The 15,568-nt window shown below is 49.7% G+C and overlaps 2 protein-coding genes across 6 annotated transcripts in view; one reads left to right on the forward strand and one right to left on the reverse strand.

The window, feature by feature from the left end:
• LOC116816132 (intelectin-like protein) overlaps positions 1-15,568 on the reverse strand; it is a 111,791-nt gene that overhangs the window by 57,232 nt on the left and 38,991 nt on the right. The window lies entirely within an intron of this gene.
• The window catches only part of LOC116816131 (intelectin-like protein), a 12,043-nt gene continuing 4,427 nt past the window's right edge, over positions 7,953-15,568 (forward strand). The window contains exons 1-6 of one of the 2 annotated variants that reach the window (XM_032765143.2): positions 7,953-8,012; positions 8,483-8,632; positions 11,118-11,365; positions 11,757-11,915; positions 12,652-12,772; positions 14,578-14,681. In XM_032765143.2, the coding sequence (XP_032621034.1) occupies positions 7,955-8,012; positions 8,483-8,632; positions 11,118-11,365; positions 11,757-11,915; positions 12,652-12,772; positions 14,578-14,681 (840 nt within the window). In that variant the 5' untranslated portion in view covers positions 7,953-7,954. Of the gene's footprint in view, positions 8,013-8,467; positions 8,633-11,117; positions 11,366-11,756; positions 11,916-12,651; positions 12,773-14,577; positions 14,682-15,568 lie in introns of both variants that reach the window. The other variant, XM_032765142.2, reaches the window with a different exon arrangement.

The raw sequence follows: 15,568 nt of genomic DNA on the forward strand, positions 1-15,568 counted from the left end.
GCATCTGAGTCTTGGGGTCCCACAGGGAAGTTTTGGGGGACCCAAGTGTACCAGGCACTGAAATTCCTGGTTGGTGGCAGCCTATCAGATCTAAGCTGGTAATTAAGCTTAGAGGGTTCATGCTAGCTTCTCAGGTTATGAACGCTAAGGTTCAAATCTGAGTAGGAAGCTATGACAACCCCCTCTCCCCAATGTATTATTTTTTTAAATCTTATGATTTTCAAGGTCCTGACTCGTGATTTTTGAACACACGGGACTGACGATACTGCAGAGAGGTCAGGCTATAAAAGAGATTGGATTTCCTGGTGCAGTCAACATCACTCCATTGGCATCAATGCTGCTCTAGCGGGATGCTTAATTTTTTTTATCAACATTTTTCATTAAAAAAATGCAGCTTCATCACTTACTAAGCTGGACTCAAGCAAACAATATGCCTTTTAATGCAGCCAAATGTAAAGTCATGCATCTAGGAACAAAGAAAGCAGGCCATATTTACAGAATGGGGGACTCTATCCTGGGAAGCAGTGACCCTGAAAAAGACTTGGGAGTCATGGTGGGTAATTGCTGAACATGAGTTCCCAAAACAATGCTGGGGCCAAAAGGGCTGGTACAATCATTGGCTGCATAGATGGGGGAATCTCAAGTAGGATTAGAAAAGTTATATTATTGGCCCAGAAGCAGGGATTTCCCTACATCCCCACCCTCAAGGGGGTGTTCTCCCCCCCGAATTTCCCCAACACCCCCCATCCCAGTTTTGTGAACTAGTTACATGCAGTGTTGCCAATTTAGTGATTGTTTGGAAATTTGAATTGAAATTGAAACATTAATACACACTTTAAAAGCATATACAGTGTGTGATAAAATACATGTATCTGAGAAAGTATAATAGATTTGAAAGGTTTGAACATAGACTAGCTTCCTTATACAGCTGTTGTTTTTTATGATAATATCAGTGCATTCATTTTCAGTGAAGTTGGCCAACTTAATAATTTCAAATGATGATTTGTAAGCAAAGTCTAAATGAGCTCTCCCTGACAGCTAGTGATGAGCTGGGGCTGGGGGGAAAGGCTTCTGGTCCAGATTTTATTAACATTCACACCTAATCTACCTAGGTATCCAGCAAACAGAGCTGTGTTGCCCAAGTGATAGATTTTGGCTGGGGTTGGGTTGCAAATCACTTGAACGTGGGGGGTAAAGAAATGTTGTTATTCTTATTGTATGAGTAAAGGGCAGTAGAACTGTACTTAGCCTGTGCTGATTGAGGGCATCAAGAGAGGGTGGGGACAAGTGTTTTGCTTGATTATCTGCCTGAGTCACAAGTACTATATTAGACCTGCCCATCTCCACTGTTTAAAGACAGAGCTGATTAGGCTCCATAGATAGTCTTTTGTTCTGTTAAGTGATCTCTACAGCTGAAATCACTGAGAATCAGGTCTAAGTGCTTAGATCTGCTGTGGGACAGTGTTTTTGTGGAAGAGATGGCCCAGTCTACACTGGCAGCGAGGTTCCCCAACTGAGAGCTCAGCTGAAATCACTGAGAGCTGGGTGGAACCCCAAGAGACCAACTTGCAAAGGTCAGGGTGGCAGGTGGCAGCAGAAGGTGACGGTGCAGGGCCATTGGCAACAGAGCGATGCAGTGAACGTTGGCACAATGAACAACAGTGGCCAGAGTGAACAGTGAGCAGCTGGAGGAATGAGCAAGGTGCCTTCTTGCCCCCCACCTAGGAGGTGAACTCATGTGAAAGCACCTCTGAACTCTGAGTCTCCACTGACCAAGGACAACACCAGTGAGTGTTAATGAGGCTATTAAAGCAATGCTGGAGACACAACCACAGTTTCATGTGAACAAACATGGCTTGTGGCATATACTTTCTATTTAGGCCAAGAGATACCACACACTACAAACTGGAGGCCAATGTTAAGTGCATTGTCACTTGTTCATCCTGAAGTTGAACACTGGTTCCAAACAAGACCAGCAAATGTTCACTATCTTTCTGCAGGAAACTCAACTGACTGGCTAGATGCATGTGGTGCAACAGTGCAAGACTCAACAGTGGAAAAAGTGAAGAACTCTCTCACCACATTCAAAAAATTTGCATACATGGCTGATGAATGCACCAATGCAAATGGTCATCAAGTATTAAGTCATTGTATATGTTATCTTGATGTCAGTGGTAGGCCAGTAGAAGCATTTCTAGATGTTCAAGTTATAGAAGACAGATTGGCTGCATCTGTGACAACCCACATCTTAGAAGAGTTAAATGCTTGTCCATTGGACCGCAAACAGATGGCTGCTTGTGCATTTGATGGAGCTGCAAACTTCTCTTGAAATATGGTGGACCACAAGCTTTGCTCAGAGAAAAAAAGTGTAACCCTAATCTCTCCTATACACACTGCAGAGGCCATCTACTCCAATTAGCACTCGTGTGAGCTGCAGACTCTTCAAAATACATTAAAAAAGCGATAAATTTAAAGTCTTCATTACAGTCTTTTTTCAGCAAGAGTCCAAAAAAACTGAGTATCTTGGAAAATATAGAAGATACACTGGGACTGAAGTTCAAATTAGTCTAACCTCGGAAAACCCTCTGGCTTTCTCATGAGCAATCCTTGGCTGTTGTCTTAAAATTACTCCAGCCCTTATTACTGGCTTTGGAAAGTATCTACCAAGATAGGATGATCTAAGTAGTGAGGCTGGTGGATTACTTTTGCTACTATGTTCAGAGAAGACTATTGCCATTCTCCGTCTTGTAAGTCTACTGTTGAAACCACTTGGCTCATTAAACAAAGCCATCCAGGCATCTGCTACAACAGTAGTAGATCTTTGTCCAGCAAAGCTTGTCCAGAAGCTACATTTGGATCAATCAGAGAGCTATCCATTGAAAAAGTACTGGAAGAAGCAAAGACTTCAGTCCAGAAGTTGACTAATGAAGGCATTTATATTGAATCCTTAAGTGAAGAGTACAAGAAGTCTTTGTTAAGAAAACTGAAAAAGTATACAGACTTGATTCTCAAAAATCTACAACAGCGACTTCTAGATTCTACTAAACCTCTATGTAGCTTTTACCGATCCCTGTCTCATAAAACACCAACTGTTGAGTGGAGTGAGGCACTAACAGAAATGGGGCTGCCATGTGCTCAGGACAGAATAGAGAATTTGAACATAGAGTGGAATATCATATGACAAATGAATGAAGATTTGACTTCAACTTCTTTTTTATCATCACTAGGGGCTCGACCCGATCTTTATGCTATGTTTCCTGGGCTGAAAGAAGTAGGAATTCATCTCTTGCTACTCCCAGTCACAACATCTACAGTTGAGCATTCTTTTTCATCATTGAATAGAATTTTGTGTTTTGAAAGAAGTCGCCTTCTGCCTGATCATGTGAATGAACTAATGAGCATATCAGTTGAAGGAATGGAAGTATCAGACACACGAGAAGCCACCAAAGATGAACACATTGCATTCAAGAAGTTCATTAACAGAGTTGTGCAAAATTATAACAAGAAACCAAGAAGGATGTAGATGTCATGCTTCATAGAAGGCTTGAGTAGCCAACTTTAAATTTGTGTGATGATTTTAAAATCTAATAAAATGGTCATGAAACATTTTTTAATTTTTACTATGGTGCCATGAAGCCCACCTTCACCCTCACAGTCTCACCCCTCATTGGCCGGGACCCCCCCTGTACATCTGAACACCCCTCTAACATTGTGGACTCACCCCTGCGGCGCCTCCTGCTGGTCATCCCTGGGAATTAGCTCTTCAATTCCAGAGTGCCCTCTTCAGGCCAGTGATCCACTTGCTGTTGGCCCCCGTGTCCCTCCCTGGACCTGGTGCCCCTTTGACCTGGGGTGCTGCCCCTTTGGCAGTAACCGCTCACAGCCTCAGGATCTCTCCCTCCCAGGGGAACCCCCACCCACTATCCCCACTTCACCTCAGTGTTAGACTACTGCCAGTCCGTCTAGCCCCCGCTCACTGGGGCGGACTGCAGTATCAGTCACTCATCATAGGCAAACGGGGTTCGTACCTGCTGCCTCTGCCCGCCCATGAGCTGCTCCCTGCAACCCAGTACCTAATAGGCCTTACTAGGCCTGCAGCCTGGGGCTTTTCTAGGCCGGAGCTCCCCGGCTCCCTTTGCCTTTCCCCAGCCCTGCTCCACTCAGACACCCTGTGTAAGCTCCCTGCAGCCAGGCCCTTCTCCCTCTACAGGCAGAGGGAGACTGCCTGGGCCTCTGGCTCACAGCCTTTTATAGGGGCCAGCTAGGCCTGATTGGGGCTTGGTCGCAGCTGAGCCTACTTTCCCCAATCATCCCAGACTTCTTGCCCCAGCCACAGCCCTCTCCTGGGCTGTTTCTAGGCCCGCAGGGCAGAAGGGAGGGTAACCACCCCGCTACAACCCCCCTTATTTCAATTCCTGGGGAAAACACTGCACGGAAGTGAGTGTGTTCAGTTTTGGTGTCCACAATGCAAGAAGGATGCTGATAAAATAGAAAAGGTTCAAAGAAGAGCCATGAGAATGATTAAAAGATTGGAAAACCTGCCTTATAGTGAGAGACTCAAGAGCTGAATCTATTTATGTGAAAGAGAAAGTTAAGGGGTGACTTGGTCACAGTCTATGAGTACCTACATGGGGAACAAAACTTTGATAATAGGCTGTTCATTTTGGTAGACAAAGAAATAACAAGGTCCAGTGGCTGGAAACTGAAGCTGGACAACATCAGAGTGAAAATAAGGAGCACATTTTTATAAGTGAGGGTATCTAGCCACTGGAACAATTCATCAAGAGTCGTGATGGATTCTCCCTCACTGGCAATTTTAAAATCAAAATTGGATGTTTTTCTAGAAGATCTGATCTGTTTCAAACAGGAATTAATTCAGGGAAGTCCTGTGGCCTGGGTGATCCAGAAGGTCAGTGTAGATGATCATAATGGTCCGTTCTGGCCTTGGAATCTAGGAATCGCTTCCAGCAGGAGATGTAAATATGGGTCAGGTCAGAGCAGAGCCAGGATTTGAGGGGAGGAAGAATGTTTGAAAAGACAGAGTGAGCTTGGACCCGAGAGGCTGTCACTGTCCGGAGAGTCAGCTGTCTCTCTGTCTGGGATTTTATAATGGCACCCAGGGCCATAGTATCTGCGTGCCCCATTACAGCAACTTGTGTAGGAATGACACACCTCATTATAGGACGTAGTTAGGAATGGTGCACCATTATTTCTTCTCATTCAAGCAAATTAATTTAGGGAAGTCCTGTGGCCTGTATGTAACAGGGCCTCCTCGGTCATGCTTCAGTCTCAGTCTACAAAAACACACAGAGACCCTTTTGCTGGTCCAACGCTCTAGGCAAAGTGCTCAGGAGCAGGGTCAGGTGTCCATGTTTGCCCAGGAACAGAAACTAAGGACAGAGATGGGGCCCAATGGGGATGTTAAGTATGGGTTCCTAGAGGCAAGAGATGCCCCTGGACTGAGATTAAAGAGGGGTCAGAGGGCTCTGTTCTGTGGGACTGACCCAGATGGATCAGGCTACAACTTTCTGTTCTCTGGGCTAACCAAGGACTTTCCACACTGTGTTCCAGACATCTCATAAACCCTGCTGCCTTTACCACACTGGCAGAGAGTCGCTGCACATTAGAGTTGCCAATTTTATAATATTTTACAACCGGACACTCCGGCAGGTGTGCTGGAACCTCCCCCATCCCACCTCTTCCCCTGAATCCTCACCCCTATTCACTCCTCTGCCCTGCTCGCCCCTTTGTTCTCTGCTTTTCCCCTCTCCCACCGCCTTTCCTCCCCTCTTCCCAGGTGGAAGAGACTCACTTGTGGAGCCAGGGCTGGGAGCTGCAGCCACCTGATGCTGGTAGGAGGAGAGCTTGGCTGAATAGGGGCCAGTGTGGTTGATGGCCTCTCCACCTCCCCTGCCTACAGTAACTGGACTTTGGGTGTCCGGTCTGTAGATCTGACCAGACACTGTCAGGGCCCCTTTTCGAACCGGACATTCCTGTCGAAAACCAGGCACCTGGCCACCATACTGCACATGGTGAAGGTGGGGGTGCATTTCTCCTTTTGGGTGTTCAAGTCTCTCTCAGGTGTCCAACTCAGGAGGACTGGCTGAAGCAAGCTCACGATGCAAAGTGGAGTGCATAAGGCTCCAAGGTTCGGTCTAAGGAGGTGGTAAAGCCAAGAGGCTTACCCTAGTGAGAGTGTGACCCTAAAGCAGGTCTGGGGCACTGAAGGGGTCTTCCCAGTGACCGGTCCAGAATTGATCAAAAGAACCAGATCTGTGGATCTGTGACAAAGGGCAGAGATGCTGTTTCAATGAAACCTAAATAGCAAAGTTCCTGCTTTAACCTGCCTTGTTACTATATCAGTGGATGATCTATAGAGCTCCAACTTCCTTCTTGGCTTCATCAGGACCATTCAACTCCACCACCTGAATCAACATTCAGCCACAGCATGCAAATAATTAGTGATAATGCAGTAATGACAGGCCTGCAATATCCCTTTGCATCAACATGGAGTTTCCGGGGTGGACTGGCAGAGGTTGTTTCGAAGGGCAGTACATTCAGATACCTGGAACATGAACTAGATTTGATCCTGTTTAACGTTCTCACTGGAAACCATCTCATCAGCCCCTGGGTGGGGTGCCTGGAGAGTTCTGGTATTTGTAATCTGTGTTTGCCTCTATAGGGTGGTTCCATTCCCTTTAAAAGGTTAGATCTGTGACTGATGCATAAGAGGAATAGCTCTGCCTCTCTGACCAGAAGCTTCTGTTGCTGAACTCTGTAGTGAGATGCCTCAGTGACACTGGAACTGGGAACCAGGTGAGTCCTGACCCTTCCCTTAGTACGTTACTCTGTGATGTTACGTAGCAGTAGTTGTGATATGTCAACATGACAAATAGTAGCTTTAAAAACCCCAAGACATGAGGATAACGCTACTGAGCTGCTCTGGAAAGTGCTTTGAGATCCACTTATGAACAGCACTAGGCATTATTATCACACAGCATCAGCATGAGTCCATCTGGCTGCCCAGCACCACAGCACACATGAGCCTCAATGCACTTATCCTCAGAGCACCCTGGTGAAGTAGGGATGGTTTTCACCCGTTTTACAGCCGGGGAGCTGAGCCCAGAGAGAGTCCATCACCTGCCTGAGGAGTCAGTGACAGGGGGAGAATTGAACCCCCTCTCCTGAATCTGAGCCTTAACAAGCCCCCTCTGCCTGCCACTACCACTGTGCAGCTGTGCTGAAGGGTCCTTTGGCTGGGCTCGTAAAGCTGTGGCCGTGCCATGTGCAGGCAGGTTCCACGGCATGAGTGAAATGTGCTGGTGTCAGTTCTGCTGCAAAGCAAGGAGACACCTAGAAAAAGGTCTGAGATGGGACTTGGGAACCGATCCCCTTGATTCCCTTTTCTGGACCTGATCCCAGCACTGACTGGAGCCAGTGTGAGGCATTCCACTGACTTCAATGTGCTTCAGCTCAGGCAATATCTGCCTCAGTTTCCCCATCTGCAAAATGGATATAATGAGACCTGGTCATCCTGCAGGGGTAATGTGAAGCTCAGTTAGCAGAGGGAGTGCAGGGGGAGGCCTTGCTCTGTGAACATGATGCTACTTGGATTCCTCCCGGCACCCTGTGCAGCACCATGGTCCCCGGTGCTCCCCTCTCAGCCCAGCTCACCTCAGCTTCCCACCCCACAAGCCCATCACTGAGCCCTCAGTGGGCTCTGAAGATGAAAACTGCTCTAAGGATGTCACTGCAAACCCCCACTGAACTCAAGGGCTGCAGGGTGTTAGTGCCATGGGCAGGTTATGCAGAGAGCCAGGGCAGCGCTGGGAGCAGGAGGTTTGGGGAGGAGCCGCCCCCACTCCACCCCACCTCCTGTGCTCTGTGACACCAACTAGCCCCAACCTGGCTATTAACCAGCTGATTTACTGTTTTCCCTGCTGCAAAGTCAACAATGAAGCAACTTGCTCTCCTGCTGCTCCTCCTCTCAGTGACCAGGGCGACCCCTTGCAGTAAGTGGCTATTTCGTTTTCCTCTTCTGGGAACTAATTCTCCCAAACTCTAACCCTGCCTCTGGGGCCAGGGCTGTGATACATGCAGGGGGAGAGCAGGGCAGGTTGCTACAGGGGAGGCTTTGCTGCTACACAAGTGAGGCAATAACGACCCCAACTGGCAGGCAGCCTCCTTCCACCTCAGCTCACCAGCAACCTGCTCCGGTGAATTTCTTCTGTCCGTATCCCTGAAGCCCAGGTTTGCAGAGGTGAGCGCCTAACGAGATTACTTGTATTACTCTGGGTTACGGTCATGCCGAGGTGCCCCAGTCCTGGACCAGTTCTCTGTGGTTCCAGGCACAGTACAAACCCAGAACAGCCCCCAATGGCTGACAATCTAGAGTATAAAATGTTTGACTCTGAAGCCGTTCTGGCCCCATACTTAGTAACAGAGAAAACTCCTAACTAATCCCAAGCCACCCCCTGTGCAGCCGAGAGCGGAGGTGCTGCTGAACTGAAACTCGCCATCCGTGACCTGCTGGAGAACTGGGAAGACACGTCCTGCTCCCAGAATGGCCAGAGCCACCAGAGCCTGCCCCGCAGCTGCAAGGAAATTAAAGCCACTCGGGACAGGGCTGCAGGTGAGTATGGAGGCAGTGTCCCCAGACCTGCAGAAGCTGCTTTACCTCTGTTGGTTGCCTGCTCCAGACCCAGTGTAAAGGCCACAGCTGGGTCCAGTCAGTTCAGATGCACCCGGGCACCTCTGTGCCAGGAGCAGGGCACCTGTCTGCCTGTGGGCACAGTGGGGAACCGCATTACTGGGTTGGCTCTGAGACACCCTGCTAGTCCTGCCAGCCCCAGCAGGCGGGAGATATGCTGCAGCTGACAGCTCCCTCCTGCTCCAGCCTATTTGCCTTGTCAGCACACTCCTCAGGGCCCTCCCAGCCTAAAACTCACCTAGCCAGTAACTCAATGAACTCCGGCCCCGAGCTCCGCTGAGATGTCCCTCTGCAGCGCACAGCCCTAGCACTGCACAGGACAGGAACAACAGCTTGATATCTTGACTGGAGCTAACAAGCACCTCAGTTCAGTCAAAGCACGGGCTCGGGTTAGAGAAACAGTCAAACCAGTTTATTGAGTAAAGCGAGGGAGGCTTGAAGTGAGTTCCAGTAGATGGGCTCCAGCCAGAAAATGCTCCCAATAAACAAAAGTAAAACTACGCTGTCTAACGGCAAAGTCGTAACTTCACAAGATTTGTTCCAGGCGTTTCCCGACCAAACTTCCTTTCCCAGCAGTGGCTGGTTAGCTCTTAGTCAGGATCCCCATAGAGTCCCAGGTTCTGCTCTTCCTTGTCTCCACCAGTGAAGGAAATTTAGGGGTTCACTCCCCTCGCTTTATAGCCCAATAAACCTTTGAAATGGATCTGGCCAGCATTCCTGTTCCTGCTGGGATGGGTGCCAGGCTGTCTTCACCCCGCTGGTGCTTTTTACAATGCAAACGAGTGACACAAGATCTCAGCTTTCTGCCAGGGCCCTGCTGCTTAGGCCCCCACCACACGCAGCAGCTGCCGGCAGAGAAAAGCTCACTGGGGCTCCTGCTGCCTCATCTGGGGCTGGCTGGTCTCCCCGAGCCCCTTTGACAGTCCAGGTGTAGCCAGTGGGTGGTAGATTCTTTGCCTGGCTCTGTTCCACCCATTGTTCCGCCTCCAGACTGAGTCACCGCAGGCTCAGGCCCAAAAGAGGGACGCAGCGCGGGGTCATAGACAGCAGGAGGGGCAGGGGGTCTGAATGAGGCCTGGTGCCTTCCCTTAGCACAAATTACCCCCAGGCCTGATTCTCGGTTACACTTAGGCCTGGTCTGTGCACGGCGTCTGTCCCAATGTCACTGTGTCAGGTCAGGGGATGGTTTTTCCTCATATATTGATACCAATCCAGCCCATGTGAACACAGTTATACTGGGAGCAAGGTGCCTTAGACGGGGACAGACTATTCCCTCCCTTATGGGAATGGCTATCCCAGTATAAAGCCCCTTTAAGCCAGTATAAATTGTGTCCACACTAAGGAAGGAAGGATCCCATGAATGGCTACAGGCTGGGGACCAACTGGCTAAGCAGCAGTTTTGCAGAAAAGGACCTTGGGATTACAGTAGACAAGAAGCTGGATATGAGTCAGCAGTGTGCCCTTGTTGCCAAGAAGGCCAACAGCATATTGGGCTGTATTAGTAGGAGCATTGCCAGCAGATTGAGGGAAGTGATTATTCCCCTCTATTCGGCACTGATGAGGCCACCACTGGAGTATTGTGTCCAGTTTTGGTCCCCCCACTACAGAAGGGATGAGGGCAAAGTGGAGAGAGTCCAGCGGAGGGCAAGGAAAATGATTAGGGGGCTGGGGCATATGAGTTATGAGGAGAGGCTGAGGGAATTGGGGTTATTTAGTCTGCAGAAGAGACAAGTTGGGGGGAGGGATATCAACTACCTACAGGGAGTTTCCAAAGATGATGGATCTAGGCTATTCTCAGTGGTGGCAGATGATAGAACAAGGAGCAATGGTCTCAAGTTGCAGTGGGGAAGGTTTAAGTTGGCTATTAGGATCACCAGTTCACTAGGAGGGTGGTGAAGCACTGGAATGGGTTACCTAGGGTGGTGGTGGAATCTCCATCCTTAGAGGTTTTTAAGGTCAGGCTTGACAAAGCCCTGGCTGGGATGATTTAGTTGGGGTTGGTCCTGCTTTGAGCAGGAAGTTGGACTAGAACCTCCTGAGGTTCCTTCCAACCCTGATCTTCTGTGATTCTATGATTCTAACGAGTTGTAGCACTTTAACTACAACAGTGCCATTAAAGTGCTACAGCTTGTGGGTGGAAAGGCTCAGGCCTCATCCTCTGGGAGTCCCTGTAATTTGCACTCACATCCCGCTGCCAAGGGGGCTTTAGTGTCCCTGGGAATCTGCTCCCGGATGCAGGGGCACGTCCTGCTCCAGTGACTCCGGGTTTGGGCCCTGCTGCAGGGCACTAGAAGCTCCTCACCTGAGTGTTTCCCATTTAATGGCTGGCTCCGAGAGGGCCCTGCCCCTTTACCCAGCCCTGGCTGACCAGCTCGGTGCTCCCCCCTTCTCACCCCGCCCCCTGCAGATGGGATTTACACCCTGCGCACCGAGAACGGCGAGACCTACCAGACCTTCTGCGACATGACCACCAAGGGGGGCGGCTGGACCCTGGTGGCCAGCGTGCATGAGAACAACGCCTACGGCAAGTGCACCAATGGCGATCGCTGGTCCAGCCAGCAGGGGAGCAACGTCAACTACCCAGAGGGAGAGGGCAACTGGGCCAATTACAACACCTTCGGCTCTGCGATGGGCTCCACCAGTGACGACTATAAGGTGGGGTCCCCTTCTCCATGACCAATAGCTACCTGCTGGGGGGAGAGGGAGCGTTAGAATGTGGTTGAATGCACAGGCAGGTGGGGGACACGGGCACAGGGGTTATAGGAGGGGATGGTCCAGGGGTCAAGGCACTAACATAGGGCTTGGCAGCCCTGGCTTCCATTCCCTGCCCTGCCACAGGCCCCTTGTGTGACCTAGGGCAAGTCACCTAGTCTCTGTGGCTCTGTTCTCCCCCATACAATGGGGAATTGTGCTTCTCTGCCTTCTGGGGCGAGTGTCAGGATACATATACCACAACTGGTGAGGTGCCCAGATGCCTCGGTGATGGGGGGCCAGGTAAATACCAGGGATGTGGCTGAGAGGTTTCAACTGGGTCCTCGCTTTTCAGAATCCTGGTTATTATGATTTGCAAGCCCAGGACCTGTCCGTGTGGCATGTAACCAACAAGACGCCCCTGAAGGAATGGAAGGACAGGTCCATCCTGAGGTACCACACCGAGAGCGGCTTCCTGTCCTTGGAGGGGGGGAACCTCCTCAGACTCTACCAGGTGAGGGCGTTGGGCTGGGGACTTTGCAGGGGCGTGTGCAGGAGGGTCCGGGTGGCTCTGCTGGCCCCAGTGTAGATGGAGGAGCTGGGGTGGGAAAATTCTCCACACTCTAAAAGCGCTCCATGCTGGGGGGCCGATAATGGGACAAGGAGTCTTCCCCTCGACACAGCCCATTGGAGTCTGACTGTGACCTTGGTGTGAGATGAGCTGGCTGTGCTCAGGCAACTGCTGGTGTTCACGTTCCAAACCAGCAACCCCCATTGTCTCTGACATGCTAACATACTCAGCAGAGAGGCTGAATGGGCCATGGAGACTGACCCCACCTCACACCCTGGAGATGGGAGGCCATTGGATACAGGTGATTTGGTGCTAGACCAGGCCCTCGACTCACTCTTGAGCCCCGGCTTTGGGGTTCAGGCATCCTACCAGGAGTATTTCCTCAGTGCCAGGGTGGTGGGTAATGAGGTTCCACACATGCTGATTCTCACCTACATTGTGCCAGCCCCTAGCAGATCTCCCAGAGACCAGGACCTCACGGTGCTAGGTGCTGCACGGACCCAAAAATAGAACAACAGTCCCTGCTCCAAACAGTCCCTGCCCCATGTGGGCAGCAGTACTGATTGAACAAATCACCCATCGAGCATTTGTCAGTGAACGCTGCATTGTTTGAGCTGGAGCTGCCCTGACTCGGGGACAGAAACTAACACTGGATTCTCGCTGTGTTTGTGTCTCCCAGAAATACCCAGTGAAATATGGCGCCGGCGTCTGCAAGACCAACAACGGCCCCGCCGTGCCCGTCATCTATGACTATGGCGATGTCCAGCAAACTGCCAACTATTACTCTCCAAACGGACGAAGTAAGTCTGCAGTGAGCGTGAGGGTTCTGCCTCTCCACAGGCACAGATCAGCCCTGCCCAGGGCTTAAATTCTCACTCCTGGGGGAATTCTGTGCCAAAACATTAAAAATTCTGCACACAATATTTTAAAATTCTGAAAATGTTACTTGTCACGCCAGTTTCAGGTATGTTAGTAATTTATTTCAAAATACCTGTCAGCAAGTCTGTCTTTGACAATACAGAAACACAAAACTTTCCCGAGGAGTAGAGAGTTAAAGAAACCCGTATGACAACCCAGATCCTGCTTCTCTACCTCCTCTCCTCCGCAGCCCAACTGGGGGGACAGTCACACCTCCTTCCTTCAAGAGCACAGCCGCAGCCCCCCCAGCCAATATACCCAAACCCCCTTCCCCCCAGAGCCCAACCACAGCCCCCCTTTGCCCAGATACCTGCACTCCTTCCCCACAAAGCCCAGCCGCAGTACCCCCCCAGCTCAGGCACCCACCCCCCTCCTCCTCAGAGCCCAGGGATCCAAAGAGAGACACAGACTAATGCTGGGGCCTGGGCAGGGCTTGCACTGAGTTTGCTGCACGCTGCCTCCTTCCCTTTGGTGCTAGGAACCCTCCAGCTCTCCCCCCCTGCCCCAGGCAGTATCTTCTATGTGCAAGCAGAGCTGGGCTGAGTCCAGCAGCCCCTACTGGTGGCCAGTAGCACTGCAGCCCATTTCTGTGGGGGAAAAGGAAATTCTGCACAAAACCCCATTAATTGCTGCAAAATTCTGCATTGTGCAGGGCCACAGAATTCCCCCAGGAGTATTTCCCAGAAGCCCCGCCCCCATGTACCCACCCCCCAACATGCTATAAAATTCCAGGGGGTGTGTGAAAATATTTACCAGAACTCTGCTTTGGACAACTCCATCTGAATTTAAGTCCTGGGCCTGTTCCAGCCTGGATGATCTTTGTTTAGAGCAGCGATACTTAGACTTAAGAGGTTCAGGAGTCAAATTAGTGATCTGAGCATTGGCCTGCTAAACCCACTGCTGTGAGTTCAATCGTGGAGGGGGCCATTTAGGGAACAGGGGTAAACAAAAACTATATAGGGATTTGTCCTGCTTTGAGCAGGGGGTTGGACTAGATGATCTCCTGAGGTCCCTTCCAACCCTGATAGTCTTCTCTATGATCAGCATTACCCAAAAGAGTTACAGGAGTGGGAATTCATTGTTTCATTTACTATAGTACTAGTCATATTTAAACAGTACGACAGGCAAAATATTTATATATTATTCTCACAGCAAATAAGTTAATAACTTAGTGCCAGTTGATAACTTAACTGGTTAATAACATAGTAAAAGCATCCTGATTGGTTAATAACTTAGCTTGGTTAATAATTAAATCAAATAGTGTTTTAATATCAATGTATCATGTGCTGCAAAGAGCCGCAGGAGACATATTGAAAAGCCACCTATGGCTGGCAAGCTGCAGTCTGAGTATCACTGATTTAGAGAAAGGGAAAATGATGCAACGAGAGAGCAAATGGAAAATCCCCAAGAGACAGCATGGTGTGTGTTCCCCACTTTAACATGCTACACAGACCAGCTCTTAGGAATGTAAAGATGCCCTGCAAGTGACAGAGCTGTGAACAGCCCAACTGAGACTGGTAATTCCTGATCATCCCTGGGGCTAGAGTTCCAGATCCTTAGTCCCCAGTCATTCCTAGTTCACACATAGGGACTTACTGAAGGGAATGGGCTGAGATCAGTGCACTCTTCCCTCTCTCCGCCTCTCCATGGCAAACAATGATCCTGACTTCTCCTTTTCTGTCACCAGCTGAATTTGTTCCTGGCTACATCCAGTTCCGTGTGTTTAATACTGAGAAGGCAGCCATGGCTCTGTGTCCTGGGGTGAAAGTGACCGGCTGTAATACCGAGCATGTGAGTATCTGGCCAGGGTGGGGTTATCTGTGGAGCAAAGGCCAGCTGATCAGCCTTGGGGCTGCCTAGTGTCACTGTCAGAGCTGGTCGGCTGCACAAGAACTGCTTTTAGCTCGGCACTGGCGCAGGGTAGGTTCAGTTTGTGCCCCCTGTGCCACGAGGGACAGCTGTACACATGGAGGCAATCATCCCCCAGGACAAGCCAAGGGGATGGATGTTAAATCTCTCCTTTGGGGAGACTTGCTGGGAAGGAACAGCTCCCAGGAGCTCTGTTGTCAGAAGCTGCTGTGGGCATTTTGCACCACTGGGAAGTCTTCCAAGATGTAATTTCTGCCAGCAGGGGGCCTGCAGCCAAAGCATCTGCCACAGGGAGCTAAGAGTGAATCAACCCCACTCATGGTCTGCTCCTGACCCAGAGAGGTCCATGGGACTCTGAGTTGTAGCTAGGGCCCTACCAAATTCCTGGCCATGAAAAATGCGTCATGGACTGTGAAATCTGGTTTCCCTCTGTGAAATCTGGTCTTTTGTGTGCTTTTACCCTATACTATGCAGAGTTCCTAGCAGGGCCGTCCTTAGGATTTATGGTGCCCTAGGCGGAATTATTAAACTGGTGCCCTGAGCCTGTCTTGCTCTTAGCAACACAAACATAAGCTTACACTATTGGAAAACTTGCCACATGCATGTTATTAAAACCAGTTTAACTTAATGAAGCCACCGTAACGCTGATGGACTAGCACTAAAGAAGCAGCACTATAGAAAAAATTCTGATTTGACAGAATGATGCAAATAATATAATTTGTTTAATTTGTCAACATTTTATTGGAAATTTCTATGAAGAGGTATTGAAACAAGGATTTGTTTTTAATTAAAAGCAATCGTTCTGGCTT

The sequence above is a fragment of the Chelonoidis abingdonii genome, chromosome 11 (assembly GCF_003597395.2).
Source record: "Chelonoidis abingdonii isolate Lonesome George chromosome 11, CheloAbing_2.0, whole genome shotgun sequence".
In the NCBI taxonomy this organism is placed as follows: Eukaryota; Metazoa; Chordata; order Testudines; family Testudinidae; genus Chelonoidis; species Chelonoidis abingdonii.